This window comes from Phalacrocorax carbo, chromosome 1 (genome assembly GCF_963921805.1).
Source record: "Phalacrocorax carbo chromosome 1, bPhaCar2.1, whole genome shotgun sequence".
Classification (NCBI taxonomy): domain Eukaryota; kingdom Metazoa; phylum Chordata; class Aves; order Suliformes; family Phalacrocoracidae; genus Phalacrocorax; species Phalacrocorax carbo.
The window spans coordinates 135,917,483-135,936,348 of record NC_087513.1 but is presented as its reverse complement, the minus strand read 5'-3'; the positions used below and the strand labels follow the sequence as shown (position 1 = coordinate 135,936,348).

The 18,866-nt window shown below is 38.5% G+C and overlaps 1 protein-coding gene across 2 annotated transcripts in view; it reads left to right on the top strand.

Moving 5' to 3' along the window:
- FRMPD4 (FERM and PDZ domain containing 4) overlaps positions 1-18,865 on the top strand; it is a 313,673-nt gene extending 294,808 nt beyond the window's left edge. The window contains exons 8-17 of one of the 2 annotated variants that reach the window (XM_064475449.1): positions 1,348-1,479; positions 3,567-3,686; positions 4,428-4,564; positions 5,749-5,875; positions 8,217-8,306; positions 8,886-9,068; positions 12,341-12,479; positions 13,077-14,138; positions 14,471-15,742; positions 16,951-18,865. In XM_064475449.1, the coding sequence (XP_064331519.1) occupies positions 1,348-1,479; positions 3,567-3,686; positions 4,428-4,564; positions 5,749-5,875; positions 8,217-8,306; positions 8,886-9,068; positions 12,341-12,479; positions 13,077-14,138; positions 14,471-15,742; positions 16,951-18,302 (4,614 nt within the window). In that variant the 3' untranslated portion in view covers positions 18,303-18,865. Of the gene's footprint in view, positions 1-1,347; positions 1,480-3,566; positions 3,687-4,427; positions 4,565-5,748; positions 5,876-8,216; positions 8,307-8,885; positions 9,069-12,340; positions 12,480-13,076; positions 14,139-14,470; positions 15,743-16,945 lie in introns of both variants that reach the window. The other variant, XM_064475457.1, reaches the window with a different exon arrangement.
- Position 18,866: the final 1 nt, after the last annotated feature.

The following is an 18,866-nucleotide window of genomic DNA, read 5'->3' as shown; positions in this document are numbered from 1 at the left end:
TCTTAAAAACTCACATTTAATATTACTTTTTTTCATGTTACTGTTATGCCCCTTGTCTTTGAGCATAGTTTGGGAGTATAAATAAAAGTAGATTTGATGTGTAAGTGATAAGTTCCCCATTAGTGAGAATAGTATAATATTAACCTCCATTATTTAGAGTGGTTGCTTGCAATCCATTAATACTGTCTTACAGTCTTTACATTGTACAGAGTTGTCCCCATCCTCCTACATACGTTTTTCATCCTTCCACCAACTGGGTGTTGATTTTCCATAAACACACTGTAATTGATCAGTTAATCTTCCAAACCTATGTTCAAACATTTGGATTACAATTCATCATGATCTCCTTAGTAAGTCCTATCCATCTGGGTACTTACGTAGATCTAAAAAATATTTTGGATGGTTAGAAATCTTTTAATCTTTTCACCAACATAATGTGAAACTATTTTAAAATGATGAGTTATTATATACTTCTTTTTCCTGCTACATTCAATAGAGTAAAAGATATGTTGTCAGATTATATTAATACTCTGCATATATTTACAAAGCCGTATATGAAAGTAAAGTAGGGATTGGTTGAATGATTTTGTGAGTAGGTTTGTTGAGCTGTTATTTTAGAAACAATTGTTCTCAAATTGATTACCCTTGGATGTAATCCAATGTGAAAAAAACTAATTGAAGCCTTTAAAAATGGGTTTCATACTATAAATTAACATGGTCCCTGAATTTAGAGCTACTGTTCTGCACAGGTATCATCATCATTGACTTTTCTGTCAGCATTTAAAAATCAAGAATGTCCATTAAACACACGTATCAAGAAGTGAACTTTAAAAAAAAAAAAACACCTTGCCATAAGAACAAAGGAAGGCCATTCATTTAAATATTTTTTGGTTGAACATATAAATTGGGTCTGTACTGATGGGTGGCCCTGCTCCAACAGTAAGAGAAGAGCAAGTGAAGAGAAGAGCAGACTGTTTCTCCTTTGCTGATGGAGAGGTTTTATTTCCAGGGAGACAGGGAGATATGATCTAAGGGCCACACAAGTATAATTTGCATGTTAAACTGCACAGAAAGTCATCCATTCACAGCAATCCCATGTATGTATTTTTCACGTGCATGTCTGATACCATCTCAGGGATGTTCGAATATAAAAGCACTGATTCTTCACTGGGTGAACGTGTGCGATGTCCCGTATACTTGTGCAGAGCAGGCACAAACCACAACCATCCTGTTTAACATCTGGGCTTCCACCCGGTGCAGCATACATGTAGGGTATGTGGCAGTGATTAACTGGGTCCCAAGCGCTTCATGAATTTAAGCACATTTTACAAATCCTTTGTTAATTAGGATGTCATCTTAACACTCCAAGAAAAGCTTTCCATCAAGTGTATCGAACACTTTTCCCTGATGCTGGAGCAGAGGGTTGAAGGATCTGGAACGAGACTCCTTTTGCTACATGAACAGGAGACTCTAACTCAGGTTTGTGTAATGATATGTGAAAACAGATATTAATGAGACTGGTTAATTGGTAAATTATCCATCTTTTTAATTACTCAAGCTAGTGGCAAGATTTATAATTCAATACAGTCTATCAAATAGCAGTATTTAGAAGTGGTTGTAAGAATCAAGTTCTCACAGAAAACAATTATTTTTTCTATTATATAGACATGATATTTCATTGCTTCATCGGGCCATTAAAAAGTATTTTAAAAATTCATTAAATGTTGGACTGAAAGCTAGAAAATATTTACCAAAGCTTTTTTTCATTTCATATGCGGCCAGGCTAATAAGTGTTCTTAACAGCTGGAAAATCGATGGTAACAATTTTGAGAACCACAGTCTGCCCAAATTCCTTTAAAAACCTTATTTTGATTATTGGTTCCTATCTGATGATACAGATCTGTATCTGGGTGACAGGAAAAAATACTCTTTCTGATGAAGCTGAGTTTGGCTTGTTTATGCAGCAATACATTATATCCCTTCAGGGATAATGAACTGTGACCCAGAAAATGCTGGTGTGACTTTCTTCCTTAGGTCAGGGAGGTGTGACTAGAGGTAAAGTTGCTTCACAGTTCCTGGCAGAGGACCCTGATTCTAGCTGCATCTCATTTTGCCAAACTGTTTACCCTGAAATTTTCCATGAAATTTCTATGTTTCAGGCAATCATTAGTATTTTTAAAATTTCACCTAAATTTACAAATAAAAAAAAAATAAATGGATTTTTAGATGAGGTAGGGTAAAAAGTATTTAATTTAAATGCCAGAATTCCCTTAATCATGTAACTGGAGTCTGTGTAACGGTATGGAGGAACTTCATTTACTAAATAATGGTCTTTCCAGCATTTTCCCACCTCCAAGCATTTGACTTTGCCATGTTAACATTCTTTTCTTGTTGATATAAGCTACCTATGAATGCACAATATCCAGAAGTACTCAGTACTGGCTCTTCCGGCCTTTGCTGTCTCTCTTTGAAGTAGTTGGTAAAGTTCCCATTGAAATCAGGAGGATCAGAATAAACCAACACAGTGAGCTTTTGAAAATGCCATCCAGAGCTTTTATTTATACATACAGAGTATGTCTAGATACTTAGGAATGAGGTCAGAGACAACGTGAGATAAAAACACATTTTGAAAATTGTTGGGGCAAGACAGAGACTTCATTGGAGATTTTTTAAAGTGCAGTTTTATCAATTAAAGATGTTGATTATAAAATACATTAACTGTGTAATTACATTAGCCTGATTGAATAAACTACATAAACTACATCAATTCTCAGGGTTTCTTCTTTGAAGTTCCTGTAAAATCAGCAATACTTTAATTTGCCAATGTAATGTTGCTGCTGGCCTTGACTTACATTGGTGTTATTGTTTTACCCTTTCCTCCAGTTAGTCATTAGCTGTGTGGTGGTCCCCCATGAATATACCCAGACTGTGGTGTTACATGCTTAACAAAGTTTTGCTGCAAAACAAGCAAAGCAGTTTTTTCATTTTCTAATGTGTTGGGAGAGATTTTCCTTTGCTGGAAGTCATGGGGTAGGTCTCTTAATCCAGGACAACCCAGGAAAATTCAAAAGACCAAATTTCTCGCAGGTTGAATAGTGGATTAAAACAAGCCAGAGAAAGTGAGAGTAACAGCTGCTGAGCTGTACCTCTGCTGTATTCTCTGTCAGTCTAAGAAATAAAATGGGTCCTCTCCCTCTAAAAACCCTCTAGCCTTCTCATTTATGAGTGTTTTGGTCCTGCAGAAGCACAAGTCAGTTTGTATTTCACTTGGATGGTTTTCATTAAGGTCTGTTTTCTCTGTCCTTTCACTCTGGTTCTTAATGGCTGGATTTCTGTTGCTTTGAGGGTGAGTTGTATTGGGCAGTCATGCCTATATGAGTAAAAATCCCTCCACAAGATTATATATATAATGTTCTTACATGAAGAACATAATAAGGAGCCCATATCAAAGCTCTTTGTTGGATAGAACTTTTTTTCTTGCTAACACGTGCACGGTGCCCATGACTAAAGACCGCGTTGCATGACCAGGGTTGCCAAGCTCTGATATGATTATTGCACTGTCCTAGGTGACCCAGAGGCCAAGCTCACATAAGATGAGATGTCTTTTCAGGATTAGCTTTGTCCCAAAGGATCCTATTGATCTTTTAAGAAGAGATCCAGTTGCTTTTGAATATCTCTATGTACAGGTGAGTGTACATTACACTATTGTTAGCATAAAGGAGAAAAAAGGATAGTTGCACTCATTGTGTTTGTATAGATTTATATCTTCACATAGAAAAGCATGGCCGCAGTAAATCCTAGTTTTTATTTCTGCTGCACAAAGTCAATGAATCCACTTGGGGAATGTGCAAATCTTTATCATCTACAAAGTCCCCTTCCTTCATAAGTCTCTCCAAATAGTAATGCTTTGATAACTTTCCAAAATATATTTGGCTTTAGAAAAGAGTGAAGCTGAAGTAATTGCTAATAGTTATTTCTGGTACTGTAATATCAGACAGAAATTATGTTTGAAAGGGAACTTTGGGTAAAATGGATGAGAAAAACTGATGTACAAGCAATGTGGCTCTCCTGGGTATCTCACCAGTTAGAATACGGCTATCCTGAGTCCAGATCACTGATACCCTCCCAAAACTCTTTGTGGAAGAGGATTACTGTTCTCCCCAGAAAGAATGAAGAGAGCTTAGATCAAAATGCTCATGCCTTCTGCTCTTCGGCAGAAGTCCTTGTGTTCTTCAGAAGTGCCCATACCTGGCTAAGCATGACACCTCTGAGAGCAATAGCCCTATCTTCAGCATGGTCCTGGTTCTGAGTTTGAGGTTACCCTTCATGCAAGGTTAATTTGAAGAAAAAAAAAAAAAGACAGACTATAATTTATTTTTAATGCAAGATTTTTGAACTTGATGCTCCCTCTACTGGTTCTTTGACAGAGCTGTAACGACGTGGTTCAGGAAAGATTTGGACCAGAACTGAAATATGACATTGCCCTGCGGTTGGCTGCATTGCAAATGTATATTGCAACTGTGACCACCAAGCAAACTCAGAAAATCTCGCTCAAATATATAGAGTAAGTTGAGAATACAGTGTGTTCTTTAGAAGTGAAACATCAGGAGTAACTCATAGATTCTTTAAGGTTGTTTCTTTAATATGTCTATATCTACGCACCAATTTCAGGTTCATTCTTTGTCGCTGAAATTGATTCAGGTGTGTTAAGAGCTGTAAGTATGGACTACACCTTTTGGTCATCTGCTTAGGCGTGTGAAATAGCCTGTAACTGTAAATAAGATTAAGTAACTTGTTTTCAGTGTTTTAATGGACAGATCTAAGTTTATATGGTCTGAATCCTCAGGTTTTTGTAGAGATTATTTCAGTAAGATTTGGATGATTTCTTGGTACAGAAGGTTGTAGCACCTTAAGTTCCACTTGAAAGATTTCTTAGATGCAGAAGTATCCCAGTAGGCACCCGTTTTATGTTAGACAACATGTATTTGTAACTGCAAAGAAAAAGAAAATTTCCATAATGCAACAGTATGTACATCTGCTTGGATTAAAAAATAAAAAACAAAAGTAAACCCCAAAACTTTTGTTGGTTTTGCTTAGTTTGCTTGCAGAATGCAAATGGAAACTTGCACACTCAGTCTTGCAGAGTTTGTCCACCTTACTGAGGATCATGTTATATTGTATAATAGTAATGAATGCGCAGAAATAATTACTTAAAAGTGAAGAGTCAGTCTTCTATCAAAAGGGGTGCTTCAAACAGAAAAGAAAATTTGGTAAAAGGAGGGAGACTGGTTGTTTTTTGAGGGTAAAAAAGCCCCAAAATACAAGTGATAAAGACAACAGCTGACTGTTTTGCATATTCTTAAAAAAACCTAGAAAATGAAATTAAATCTGACATTATGTTGTTAAATCATCTGCAATTTTAATTCTATAATAGTACTTGCCTATGTAATTAAGTGGTATTTAACAATACAGCATGGATTTTAAACATAAAAACTTTAATCTTCTTTTCTGAAAGTCATGATTGAAGAGATAGAAGGGATAGAAGAAAGATTATATATTATTCTAAAGCATCTTTTCATTAGTAGCATATAGTTTGAATATAGAAAATAACGTGTTATTGCAAAACTCTGGACTTGATCAACTCTCCTCCTGTTTTCAGGTGTTCATTCACTTGGCATCATAGTCACCAGTCTTTAGATAAATAATCATCAGAGGAATGTGAAATTAAATATATACCTTTTATTGCAGAAAAGAATGGGGATTAGAGACTTTTCTTCCATCTGCTGTGCTGCAAAGCATGAAAGAAAAGAACATAAAGAAAGCACTTTCACACCTTGTCAAAGCAAATCAAAACCTAGTTCCTCCGGGTAAAAAGGTATTACATTTGCATCTTAATGGAAAATATGTTATAAAGAACAGAAAGGGTGGCGTGCATGGGAAACATTCAAAATTAATCCTTTGGAGAAACACCTAGCCATTATATTTTCAGAGAATATAGACAATTTAACTTCTGGTGCTCAGTACAACATAGCCAAGAACAATTAAAAATAAATAATTATACCCCGACTAAACTATCTTCTTGAGAAGGCCAGAAAACTGGTTATTAGTGCTTCATGTATGATAAAGATACATATTTTTTAATTCATTTAGTGCTTCCTATTAATGGCAGACTTGTTAAGAAAGCTATTTTTCTGTCTCTGATGCTCAAATCAGAGCCACGTTAACCTATGGGTCTGACATAAATGCTGTTTTTCAAGATTGTTTTCTGTTATGCTATAGATAGAGACTTTTCACGGGCCAAGATCTAACTGTATAGATGATGCTCCTTACAGTAACTGACCCTCCTTGCTATTGTAAAAAGCTTTTCTTAGCAGTAAGGTTTAACTTCAGCTGGAAAAATCACATAGAAGAAAATGTCTCTGAGAAATGCCTTTGTTACATGCGTACAGCTGAGGCTGGGTTTAGACACCATAATGAGGTTTCTTTATGCAAGTCATCTAGTCTCTCTTTGTAGTCAATGGAGAGAAATAGGCACTTCTAGGGAGTGATTCATCCCATCCCACATTAGGAACCAAAAATAGGTCAGATGACTTGTGTCCTGGAAATGCCTATTTCTCTCCATGGACTATAAAAAGAACCTAAGAGTGACTAGTTGAGGCATCAAATGAGTTGACACTTTGTTTCTGAACACAAAAACCCCAAAACGCCTGGTGCCTGAGCTAAGGTTTGTTGTGATCAAGAGGAATCCTGCGTGGAGGTTTCAGATCACATCATGACTGTGAACGTAGCTCTGTGTTTGACCTGCGATGCTCAGGAAGAAAGGCCACCTTTTTGACTGGAGCACTGCATGTCTCCTGTACTGCTGAAGCTAAAGCTAAATAATGCCAATTGCTTATTGTTAATCCTGGTAGTATAAATTCGAGTTTATTTTGGAAGCCAATGCTGCTGCAGGCCTTGCAGGTGATGACAGTGGCATACAGCACCAGCTCTGGGTTAGAAGAGGGGTTGCAACAGTCCCTTCCTGCAGCAAGCAGACTTCATTGTTTTTGCTTCGCTCTTTTCGATTTGAGCTTTGGAAATTGTGTGCCCACCTGCTTTTTAGCAGGTACGTCTCAGAAGCAAAGCATCTGAGCTTATCATCACCTTCTGTCTCGCTTGTCAGTACTAACGCAGGAACTGATTTCTTTCTGGGGTCTTCTGTCCCTCCTCATGAAGGGAAGCCTGTTCTCAGGATTCTCCCTTTTTTTACAACCCCTGTGTATTTCTCCACCAACTGAACACTTGGTGACGGGAACGGGAAGGCATTCCCACTTGTTGCTCTGCTCTGGATTAATTTCCTCCTTGGTGTCTAGAAAAACTTTAGGATAGGGGCTTTTAAAATGCTGCTCAGAATCAAATAAGATTTTGAATTAGAAATCTAGTGGCTGAAATGAGAATAGCAAATGAGATGAGCTTCTTTTATCTTATCTTTTAAAAGTCCAGATATAAGGATTTACACTAGGGAGATAGAAGGTTTGGGTCTCGACTGTTTGGGTGAAATGAACTGTTTCTTGTTCTGTCACATAAAATATTTCCAAGTTGTTTCTTTTTAAGTAGGTAGTTTAAGCTCAAAGGAGAAATAGGAGATAAATTATGACATGTATTGCATGATATGATCATATGTATTGGTGTACTGTATTTGGCTTTCAGATCTATTCCCTACTAAATATAGTGGAAGAGTTTTATTTTTTAAAAAATGGGAAATGCAGTAATGAGGTGGAATAATATGCCATATGCCACAAGTACCTAGCAAAATGTAATACACAGAGCTGACAAAAGCAAATTCTTTGTTTTCTTTCTCATAAATGTTTAAGAACTGATGGTGATTATGAACGGAAAGCTGCTGTCTAGTCTTGAAATCCCTCAGTGAACAGATGTTTAATTTGAGTAGTTTGACATTTTCCCTTCATTGGTGCAGTTACGAAGTTCTTGCAGTGCTCTGATCTGCCCGTACCCAAGTTCCCGGTGCATTTTAACTAAACAAGCAAGATCTTAATTTTAAGAATGAAACTGTTTCTCCTCATCTGAAACTCAAGCATGTAATGATTTAGTTTCAGGCTCTGAAGAGCTGTTGTTGCAGTCTGTTCTCCTTAGACTACACAAATACATTTTCCTTCTGAATTTGGTTATGTGATGATTTCCACCACTACATCTTACCCCTGTTTCTCCTTCCTTAGCTATCTGCTCTGCAAGCCAAGGTGCATTATCTAAAGTTCCTCAGTGATCTACGATTATATGGAGGGCGTGTTTTCAAGGCAACATTAGTGGTAATATTTTTCTTTAAATAGTCTTTCTCTTGATTTTCTTTATCTAAATATCCTTCTGCAAAAGCTGAGCCGTATTATTTTCTTTAGAAGCTTTTTCATACACTTAAAACAATAATTGTTAAATTGAACCGAATCACTTTTTTTTCTTCTACTCTTGAAAATAACATTCCTGTTGTAACTTGATTTTTTACTAAGGATTTAGAGATAGGTTGACACCCTTCTGGCAAATAGCACCATTGGACTAACTATAGAATACTAATATTACTAGTCTGGAAAACTCTTGATGACAAAGATTTTCTTTCAACAGTAGTAGATTCCATCTGTCTGTCTGTCCATCATACTATCCATTCAAAAACTACACTACAGTCAATATCCAGGAGCAGATTCCTTTACTTTTTGTTTTTAATTATGAATCAGGTATGCTCTTCTATATCATCTTAGAATAACATCATAATCTTCAATGTAGAAGTGCCATGCAAATGTAGCTCCTTGAAAATGCAAGGCAGCAGTGGCCATTTCTGCCACTATGCGGTACCTGTCATGTTTTTTACTTTTGCTTTTTTCTTTTTCGTGCTAAAGCAGGGAGAAAAGCGTTCAGAAGTGACGCTGCTAGTAGGGCCGCGGTACGGAATCAGTCATGTGATAAACACCAAAACAAACCTGGTGGCTCTCCTGGCAGACTTCAGCCACGTGAACAGGATTGAGATGTTTACAGAAGACGAAAGCAATGTTAGAGTTGAGCTGCATGTCTTAGATGTAAAGGTAAGTTTGTTGTTGATTTATATTGCTATAATATCTTTAAATAACATTTTTGTCTGTATTTGAGTAGTTGATCAAGTTATACTCTTCTGATCATTTTCATGCCAATAATATTCTGAGGGTGCGTTTTCAGCTTTTTCATGGTCAGAGTGCATGTAGAGTATGGCTGGGGCTTTTGAGGGGCCTACAGTGTACCAGACTGCTGCTTGGCAGCACTTGTATTCTGTTGTGATTTTTCTCTTGGCTGACACCAGGCAACTCGCTTTGTTGTTGTCTTCCTCGATTTCTGAGGTCAGGAGAGGTGATGATGAAATTGGCCTTCTTTTGAAGCAACTTGAGCCCCTAGAAGCTCCTTCTACTGTAACAGACAATATTATTACCATTAGAGAATCTCCAGCTGCATCAGACTAGTGTCCCCTGTAATCCAGTGTTTCATCTGTAATGTTTGCTGCAAGTAACCCATAGCGGTTACCAGTGAAATAAACTGTAAAAAGGCAAGGTTTTTTTCTTACCACTTATAATTCCAGTTAAGTGTTTTACCCTACATAATATATTCATAGATGCTCTTCATCTACCTACAGTTATTTAATTTCTCTTGAATCCCACTTAACACTCTGTTCTGTGGCATCTAGTGCCAGTGAGTGCAGTTTTGTGTATTATATTGTCCTGGTTCTTCTTGGTGCGTTTTCTATTTGGTTTTGAAGTGAAAAGCTTCATCGACTGTCTAGAGCATTAATCAGGATAATCAGAGATTGAAGGAAGAGTTCTCCTTATACTAGAAACTTAAACATTCTGTGAAAAGAAATAGAGCCTAAGGGTTCTTTTTGCTTACCCAGGTATACGCAAACAACATACACGAGGAATATTTTACTAAGCTTTTGCTTTGAATGCTTTATGTTTATTGACCTGGAACTGTTTCCCTGTATTTAAGTTAAAGAAAAAAACACTGTTGTAAATTAATCTAGATGCTCTTTGACAGCAACTTAAGAGAAATGCACAGGTTGGTGAACACAGCATCTGTTTCACCATACTTAGCAATGATAGCATCTGAGGATCTAAGGCTACTCTTCCTGCATTACTATGCTAAACTCGTAGCCCTCTTGTGAGAAAGCTGTTATCCCCTTTTGCAGTTGGAGAAAAGAATGTAGAAATTAAATCCTTCCCATCTGCTTGTAAGTAAAATGCAGCACTGTATGCCCTAGGATTATATATTACCATGATATTTTCTTGTTTTATATCACAATACTGTTACTGTCTTACTGCAAACTGTGCATATCCCTATCTCCTTGCATTTAGACACATGCAATCTTAAACCCAGAGAGACTGGCCTAATGTTAAAATTACAAATCTAGGAGGCTCTGGGTGGAATTTGACAAAAAATTGCTTCTCTGTGGGGCAGAAGTAGGGATTGTCTGTGTCCTGCGTAAGAGACATGGGCACACACGGGTAGTTATTTTCAACTGATGTTTTCATCCCTTGGCTTACCCAAAGGTAGCAGGTTCATATATCCAGATTCTGAATATGCCAATATATGTCATACATGCCAATATTTTTTTAGTGAATAAATGGTTTGGATTTTTGTTTTATTTTTTGTTCTTTTTAATGTCTTCTCAATCATGTATCACTTGGCAGAAGCAGTCAATAAAAGTTTAGCTGTCACAGGACTGTTCAGCGTATGAACAGTAGTTCACAGCACCCTTTTCAGCAGTCTGAGATTTCTGTGGAGATCATCCATTTCTGTCAATCACTGCAGCAAACTTGAGATCAACATAGCATTTCAAATGTTAGTTTTTAGTAGTCACTCAAAAGAACAGAGGTTAATTAGCCCGTTGGAGGTTTAGTAATTTATAGTTAACTTCTATAGCTGTAGTTGAATGCTTTGAAAGAAGCATGTATTGACTAGAACCTCAAAATGCAGCACAAAATACTTCAAAGAAAAAAATGCATAAATTCTACCATGTTGCTGAAAACTGTTCGTACAACATTGAGGGCAGCCAGTTTATTTTTGCCTAAGATGCTACGGCACAGGTATTAAAAAAATTATCAGCCCTGTTGCGGGTTGGCAGTAACCTATGCTCATCAGTTACGTTTTGGCCACTGCCTGCATCAGGATCAGTTGTCTTTTAAGTAGCAAGGGGTTGAGTAAGTTGGAGAGCCATCCTTGTTGCATGTAGTACTCCTCCTGGAACAAATGATGCAGGTACCTGCATCTGTCTTGTGGCGGCAGGCTCTGCACGCTGAGTTATGATAAATTGTCACAAATGTCCACATAGCTATGTGTCACTGCAAACTGTGAGTGATAAGATGGGTTGTCTGTGGTGTAATTTCTATGTACGTAAGGGCTTTGTTTTTATTTCCTCTCCAGGACTTGTAGTGGCTAGACACCTTAAAATAAATTTGAGAAGAGCAGCTTTTCTTGTTAAAAGCTACAGAGACATGAACAAAACTTTTAGGCAAAGAGATTTATATCTTGTGGCAAAAAAAGGGAATTAAAGAAAGTACGTTTCAAATGGATGTCTCGGGTTCAATGCTCACTAGCCTGGCAGCCATCGTTTTTCAAACCTCTGAGGTCTCTCATTTTTCTGTTAGGTCTGACTTTTTTTCCTAAATGCTTTGAGTTTGCTGATCTCCCTTTCGAGGATCTCTCTCCATTCTCTTTGTCTCTGTTTCTCTGCTTACTTTTTCATCACTTGTCTTTTCAGTAATGCCAGGTCACAAACACTGAACTCTTCTAAGCTGTTATGGTAATAGTCACTGTCACTGCTGTGTCATGGTAACTTTAACCTCACTACTGTATTTTCTGGTCTGGAACTTTCCCTGACTCTGTTTGCTTGCTGAGTTTTGCTTCTTTACCTGTGCTTAGGGCATCTCATTTTCTGGGAAGCTGCAGGTTCCCATACTACTGCAGGACTCCAGCACCTAATGTACCAGTTTGTTAGCCCTCAGCAGTTTCAGAGTAACAGTGCTTTGACGAGAATAATGTCTCTATGAAAGAAAAAGATGGAGCAAGAGTCTTGAAATGGTTAGCTTCATTCAGAAAGAGAGTAAAATCAGCTGTTAAGATGTCCAGCTGGACTTCTACCTTACTGCAACTCCAGTCTTTTCTAAATGTTTGTTACTGTTTCATATTAGTAGTGAGGAAAATAAGTTCTCATGTATTTTTCAATGTGGTGTTTGTGATGTAATTCCTTTTGCTTCCATGTAATGGTATTGTCAGCAGGTAAACAGATTGAGGAGGAATAGCCTTAACCAAGACATGGTTTTATTCTTCTTAGCCTATTACTCTGCTGATGGAGTCATCAGATGCAATGAATCTTGCTTGCCTAACAGCTGGATACTATAGACTGCTGGTTGACTCAAGGCGCTCCATATTTAACATGGCCAACAAGAAAAATACAGGGAGCCGAGAAACAGGTATTCATTGCACAGTATGTTAACAATGGTCCAGTGTGTAAACCAGAAGCCATCTTAAGCCAGTGCCCCTCCAGATAAATACAAGGCTATGCCACAGGAGATCTGATTGCTGGCTCAGACCTAGCACCACAATATATCAGTTCAGCTTTATAATGTTCTAATATTCAGCCTATGATAGCATCTTAATGGCAAAATAAAGCAGGAGATGAATGTCTTTCATACTGTAGTGAAACAGATGCATGCTCCCTGTGAGTGTTAGTATATTACATGCATATATCTTTCGTAAGAATACATATGGTGTTGGAGAAAACAGCTGGGGATTTGGTTTTGTATTACTATTCCTGGAATAGCGTTTGCTCTTAGCTGAGATTTAGTTTTGTACTAAAGTACAAAAGTACCAGTTAAACTTCAGGTCATTGAATCAACAGGTATTTTCACTTAGAGCAGAGGTGAGTTTGAAAGTGCTTTTCTAATGTTTGATGGCCCAGCTGTCCCATTCAGAGTGTTTATTGCTCAGCATTAACACGTTATTGTTTAAAAATTGCATGACTTTGCTCTTTGATTTCACAATGTTGATTTTATTTCACCATGCTATAGGAACTGAAAATAGAGGGAAGCATAATCTCCTTGCTTCTGAGTGGAATTGTATACCAAAAACTACCACTTTCATGGCTGAAGGTGATCAAGAGGCTCAAATGTCCTTTGCCGATCCAAAACAGAAGACTGTAGATGTTTCTGAAAGTCTGTTATGTCAAAAAGAACACAGACATCTGTACATAGAAAATACTTATAATTCAGGTGGATTTGATCAACATCTGGCCAAGCAAAGTGACCCCACTGAAGCAGAAGAAAGCAGAAATTTTAATCAGCCTTCACTGCTGTCACTCTCAGGTTTGGAATCTAGCAAGAAAGCACAGGATTCCCCCAGGGGAGCAAAAGTTTCCTTTATTTTTGGAGATCACAACTTGGATGGTATCAATCCCCAGACTCTCGGCTATGAAAGGCTTTTGGATGAAAGTCCAGAAGTGCTAGAAAAACAAAGAGCCATTTATATTAGTAATGCCAATGACATTAAAGGCCTGGAGTTGTCACCAGACGCTGAAAGCATCCAATTTGCTACAAATTCTGTTTACGCAACTATCAATGATGGCAAAATATTTGGAGCTGCGGAAGGGATAGAAGAGCCTTTGCTGCATGATATTTGTTATGCAGAAAACACAGATGATGCTGAAGATGAAGATGAAGTAAGCTGTGAAGAAGACATTATGGTAGGAGAAATCAATAGGCCTGCTCTTCTCAGCCTGTCTGGTTCTAGTGATGATATTATTGATCTGACTTCACTTCCGCCCCCGGAAGGTGATGATAATGAAGATGATTTCCTATTGCATACCTTAAACATGGCCATTGCCGCTCCTCCACCTGGCTTCAGGGACAGTTCAGATGAGGAAGACTCTCAGAATCAAGCAACGCAGCCTAGAGACAACAAGGAGCAAGCCAGTAATCTAGGCAATGACGACATTCCAGTGTCGCTTATCGATGCTGTCCCTACTAATACAGAGGGGAAGTGTGAGAAGGGGCTAGATGATGCTGTAGTCTCTACACTTCAAGCACTAGAAGCTTTGGCTGCTTCAGAGGAACAGCAGACGAATGACAATTCAGGTTCTTTCACCATAGTTACATTTATTCATTGAAAATCATTCCATCTCATCCGTTTAGCTTTGGAAATACTCCATTTCATGAGGGTTGGGGTTTTTTTGGTTTTGCTTCTTTTTTTTTTTTTTTTTGGCCATCATTTTGCATACATCACATTCCATATTATTTAATGGAATTACCATTATGTTACTAAACTACCTGTCCTGGGAACTGTGCAATAAAGTCAGAGTATTCTTACCAAGCATATTTTTGTCTCTAACACACCCCCTTTGCTTGTCGCTTACCCAGGTACTTCAGCTGCTGTCATTTAATTGACTCTTATTTTCTGTGGCTTGTAGGTGTAGCTATCCTGCGAGCATATAGCCCTGAGTCATCTTCAGATTCTGGCAATGAAACAAATTCCTCTGAAATGACTGAAAGCTCTGAACTAGCCGCGGCACAGAAACAGTCGGAAAACACAGCACGTATGTTTTTGACCACAAGTGAAGGCTACCAACCCCTTGTGGAAGAGCAGACTGAATTTCCCATTGCTAAGAATCAGGCTGGAGGGCCAGGCATGAAGCCCTCGCAGCCTTTAGCTGGTCGTCAGGCTGCAGAGCTACAGTCAAAAGTTGTGCCTTCAAAGCAGATCCTTCATTCAGATAACATGGAAATGGAGCCAGAGACTATGGAAACAAAATCTGTCACTGATTATTTTAGCAAATTGCACATGGGATCCTTGGTATATTCTTGCACTAGTAAAAGGAAAAATAAGATGACAGACAGCAAAGTAAAAGCACCCTCTGATGGCAGTGCTACCGTGAAAAAGCAACAGGGAACTAAAAAAGCAGAGACTGATGAAGATCTAAAAGCTAAATTTGGAACTCTTTCAGCAAGAGACAGTCAACGCCTAAGCACTTTTAATGTGGAGAGAACTGCCTTTCGCCAAAGATGGTACGCTGCCGATGATGGGGCAGCAGATAAGCCAAGCCCAGAAACAGTGAACGGGAAGACTTTTCCAAGAGTTCCTGTCCTTGGTAAAACAGAAACAGACTGTAAGGATGAAGTGGATCCTGAGGTGGATCAGGATGATACCTCGGGCCTTGGCCAAGGTGAAAACTTTCTGTCAGATATGACTGCCGTGTCTTCAGCCAAAGACCTAAACGACGCAGAAGATACCGATTTGTCTGCCGATGACCATCCTTCAAAGCTTCCAGAAGCTGAGCAGAGTGTGGCTAGACTTTGTGAATATCACCTGGCTAAGCGCATGTCATCTCTGCAAAGTGAAGGCCATTTCTCACTGCAAAGCTCTCAGTGTTCTTCAGTGGATGCAGGGTGCAGCACAGGCAGTAGCACGTGTGCTACCCCCGTTGAATCTCCTCTTTGTACCTCTGATGTTAAGCACATTATCTCTGACCCATCAATGAAGGGCATTGCCTATATTCCAGCGGATGAAAGAGCTGCCATTCTTCCAAACCATGGAACGACGTACAAGGACCTGCACCAGCAGCCTGAAGCTGTGTGTCACAGAATGACGGTGCCTGTCGTGCATTCAGCAATTAATGCTGAACCACTGTTTGGCACTTTGAGAGAAGGATGTCATCGGATCCCCAAGATAAAAGAAACTACAGGTACAGCAGTAATAAAGTGTTTCTTGTGTTTGTTTTAACGCTAAATGTTAAGGTTCAGGACTAGGCGTGATGTTTGCATTATCTTTCTTGAAACTACATTGTCAAGCTGTAGCAGACAGTGGGATTAGTCCTTCAGAGTATCTATTGAGTTTACTTGTACATGTTGAGATGTTCTTATGAGCTGCTTACAAAGATTATTTTTTAAAAAAATCCATCTCGTTACAGTTGAAAATATTTGGGGGGACATTAATGGAGAAGTCTCTCTTCCACTCTTTGGAAGCCTCTTCAAAATCCATAGTCACTTGAGTTCCAGGATACTTGTTAGATTATGAGATTAGTTCACAGAAGGTATATTAATGTAGGAGAGGAAAAACTGTGATTCATTTATTATGTATCTCATATGTTATTTTAGCAGATTGTCAAAAACATGCCAGAATGAATAAAAGCTCTAAATGTAAGGATGAGAAAATGTCACTATCTTATTAAGCATGTATTTACTTCACCATCTGACAGTGGGTGTTTCCTTAAAGAATAATTTACATACAGAACCATTACTGCATTTTTAAGTTTCAATTTCAAGAGATTCTATGAACTTATTGTTATAAAAAATTGCATCTTTTCAGAGGTAGCATTGGAAATGCTTTCAGTTGGGATTTAAATGTTTCCCTCTTCCTGGGTTGCAACCCACATGTAGCAGGAGGGAGTGAATGCATGAAAACCTGAAAGTGGATGGACTAGGAGCAACAACGAGAAATGTTATTTCTCTACCAAAAAACCACATAACCAAACCAAAATTACCATGAATACATGAATACAGCTTTCTGTACCCTCTCAGGCATAGTTAAAGAAGGTATTTTAGTCTGAAAATATTCATCTAATTATTTAATAGAAAATATCCAATCCATATATTGGGGGAGATTTAGGAAGTTTTAAAGATGATTTTCTATTCCTTTTTTTTAAATTAGTCTGCTGTGGTGGAATGAACAATTAACTATTCATAAGTTGTAAGTTGTTGATAGATTGAAATACAAAAACCATGAGGAACTAGCAATTAATTTTTTGTGAAATATTTTGAGGAATGGAGTCCACTGGGAAATACCAGGAATCCATTTGTCCTGACTGTTAAAGATATTTAAAAGTTCAGTCTCTGAATGTTATCAGGGTGATGCTTAATTATTCTGTCTGCTCTTCTCCTACCCCTAGTGTAGCTTTCACAGAGCCTGAAAAGGGAAGACAAGGAGGCATGCCTACAGCTTTTCCTAGACAGCCTCTAGCTGACTCCATCATGCTATCATCCATGCTATCAGAATCAAAGGTGCCAAGTCAAAATGAAGACTCTTGTGACATTCCCAAAGTAAATCAGGCTTGTGGGGCAACAGTTAGTTTACGGCCATATGACATGATAGGAGGAAGCCTCAGGATGCCGCACAACAGGAAAGTGCTGAAACGCAGCAGCAGCATCATTGGAGGATCTGCAGGCATTGAGATGCTGTTTGAAAAGAAGGCAGCCGCAGCCAGCTTGAAATGCCTGGACGTCACCCGAAGAGACGAATCCAAGTCGGAGAGAAGGGTGGAGTTCCCCCTGGGCAAAAAGCTGTCAAAAAGTTATTCCCAGAGTTGTGTGTACGTCAGCACTGATAGGAAGGACAGTAAGAGGTGTTCGGGCACCGGCGCCAGCCAGAAGGACTCCAAGCAGTGTCGAACATTGCCCTTGCGGAAGCTGGACACCAGCACCTGGAGGTGTCGTGGCCCCTTTAGCTATTGTTTCCTAAGCAGAGGAAACGATGACAACGACGATGAAGATGATGGAGACAGCCATCAGCTCTCGTGCGTCTTCGAACCACAGCTCCCGCGTGAGCTCGCAGAACCACTCACTCAGTCGTTTTCCAGTGAAAATGAGCAGAAAGTCTTGGAGTCCCCGAAAGCTGCTGAGCCCATGCAAGATGAGGCAGTCAACGTGCATGAGAAGAGCAGTGCTGACATCCAAGGTGGCCAAATTGATGTGAATCTCAACGATGTGGCCTTCGCTGCACAAATCACGCGAATAAGCGTGATGAAAGAGAAGACGTATGCAATGCCTGATGGATTTATTGCAGCACAAAAGGATGCCAATGAGCTACTCTCACTGGTCCGAGCAAGTATGGGCAAGAGAGAAGATTTACATCCAGAAACATATGACCTTAAACTTTCTAAGTACAAACAACTGTTATCTATGGAATCGAGACAGTTGGGAAGTGCCTGCAGGAAAATGGCCATGGCTGATAAAAGCCCTGAGGAAATGCTTTTAGCTATGACTTCCAGCTTTCAAGTACTCTGTTGCTTAACAGAAGCCTGCATGCGTTTAGTTAAAGTCATGAACTCTGAAACACAGCAGCAGGAAATTATAGCTAAGATAGACGAGGTTGTAATAAACTACATTTGTCTTCTGAAGGCTGCAGAAGCAGTGTCAGGCAAGACCTCCAGTGATCCTAGCATTAAACTCTTGGCTCGACATTCGACTACCATGGCCGCTATTGTAAGCACACTAACACGTTCTCTTAAAATGCTTTTAAACAAGTAAAATACAAAATTCACTTCATAATCTACCTTTGCAAAGCCATACATAAAAAACTTTTATTTACTGTATGTGTATGAACTAATGTAACAAACTCAGCTTTCTCTGTATATTTTGTTATTTTATATAAAATAGGTATGAGATTTAAAAAAAAAAGTTAAAATACTGAACATTGACAAAAGTAATGACCAGATCTGTCCTTCCGTTTATACAAAAACAAAAGCCAAAAAGACCCTCTCCCCGAGACCAGAAAAGTGAACAGAGAATATCCCATATAGGAGCAAATCGATGTTTGGCTATTTTTCGTATAGTCAAATCTATGGTTGTATGAAGTGAACTTTTAAAGCCTGTTATGTCAATGAAGTAGTTTTCTGTTTTATCCAGGTTTTCAATTGGAGAACGCTCCATGTTTAGAAATGAGAAATTAAATCATAATGTATATAACACAATATTTAATGTTTTAAAATTATAATTTTTAAGCATTGAAAATAGCAAAAAGACATTTAAAATCCAAGAGACTATTATAACTTACTAGAGAATATATATATAATAAATGACTCCTTTGTTCAT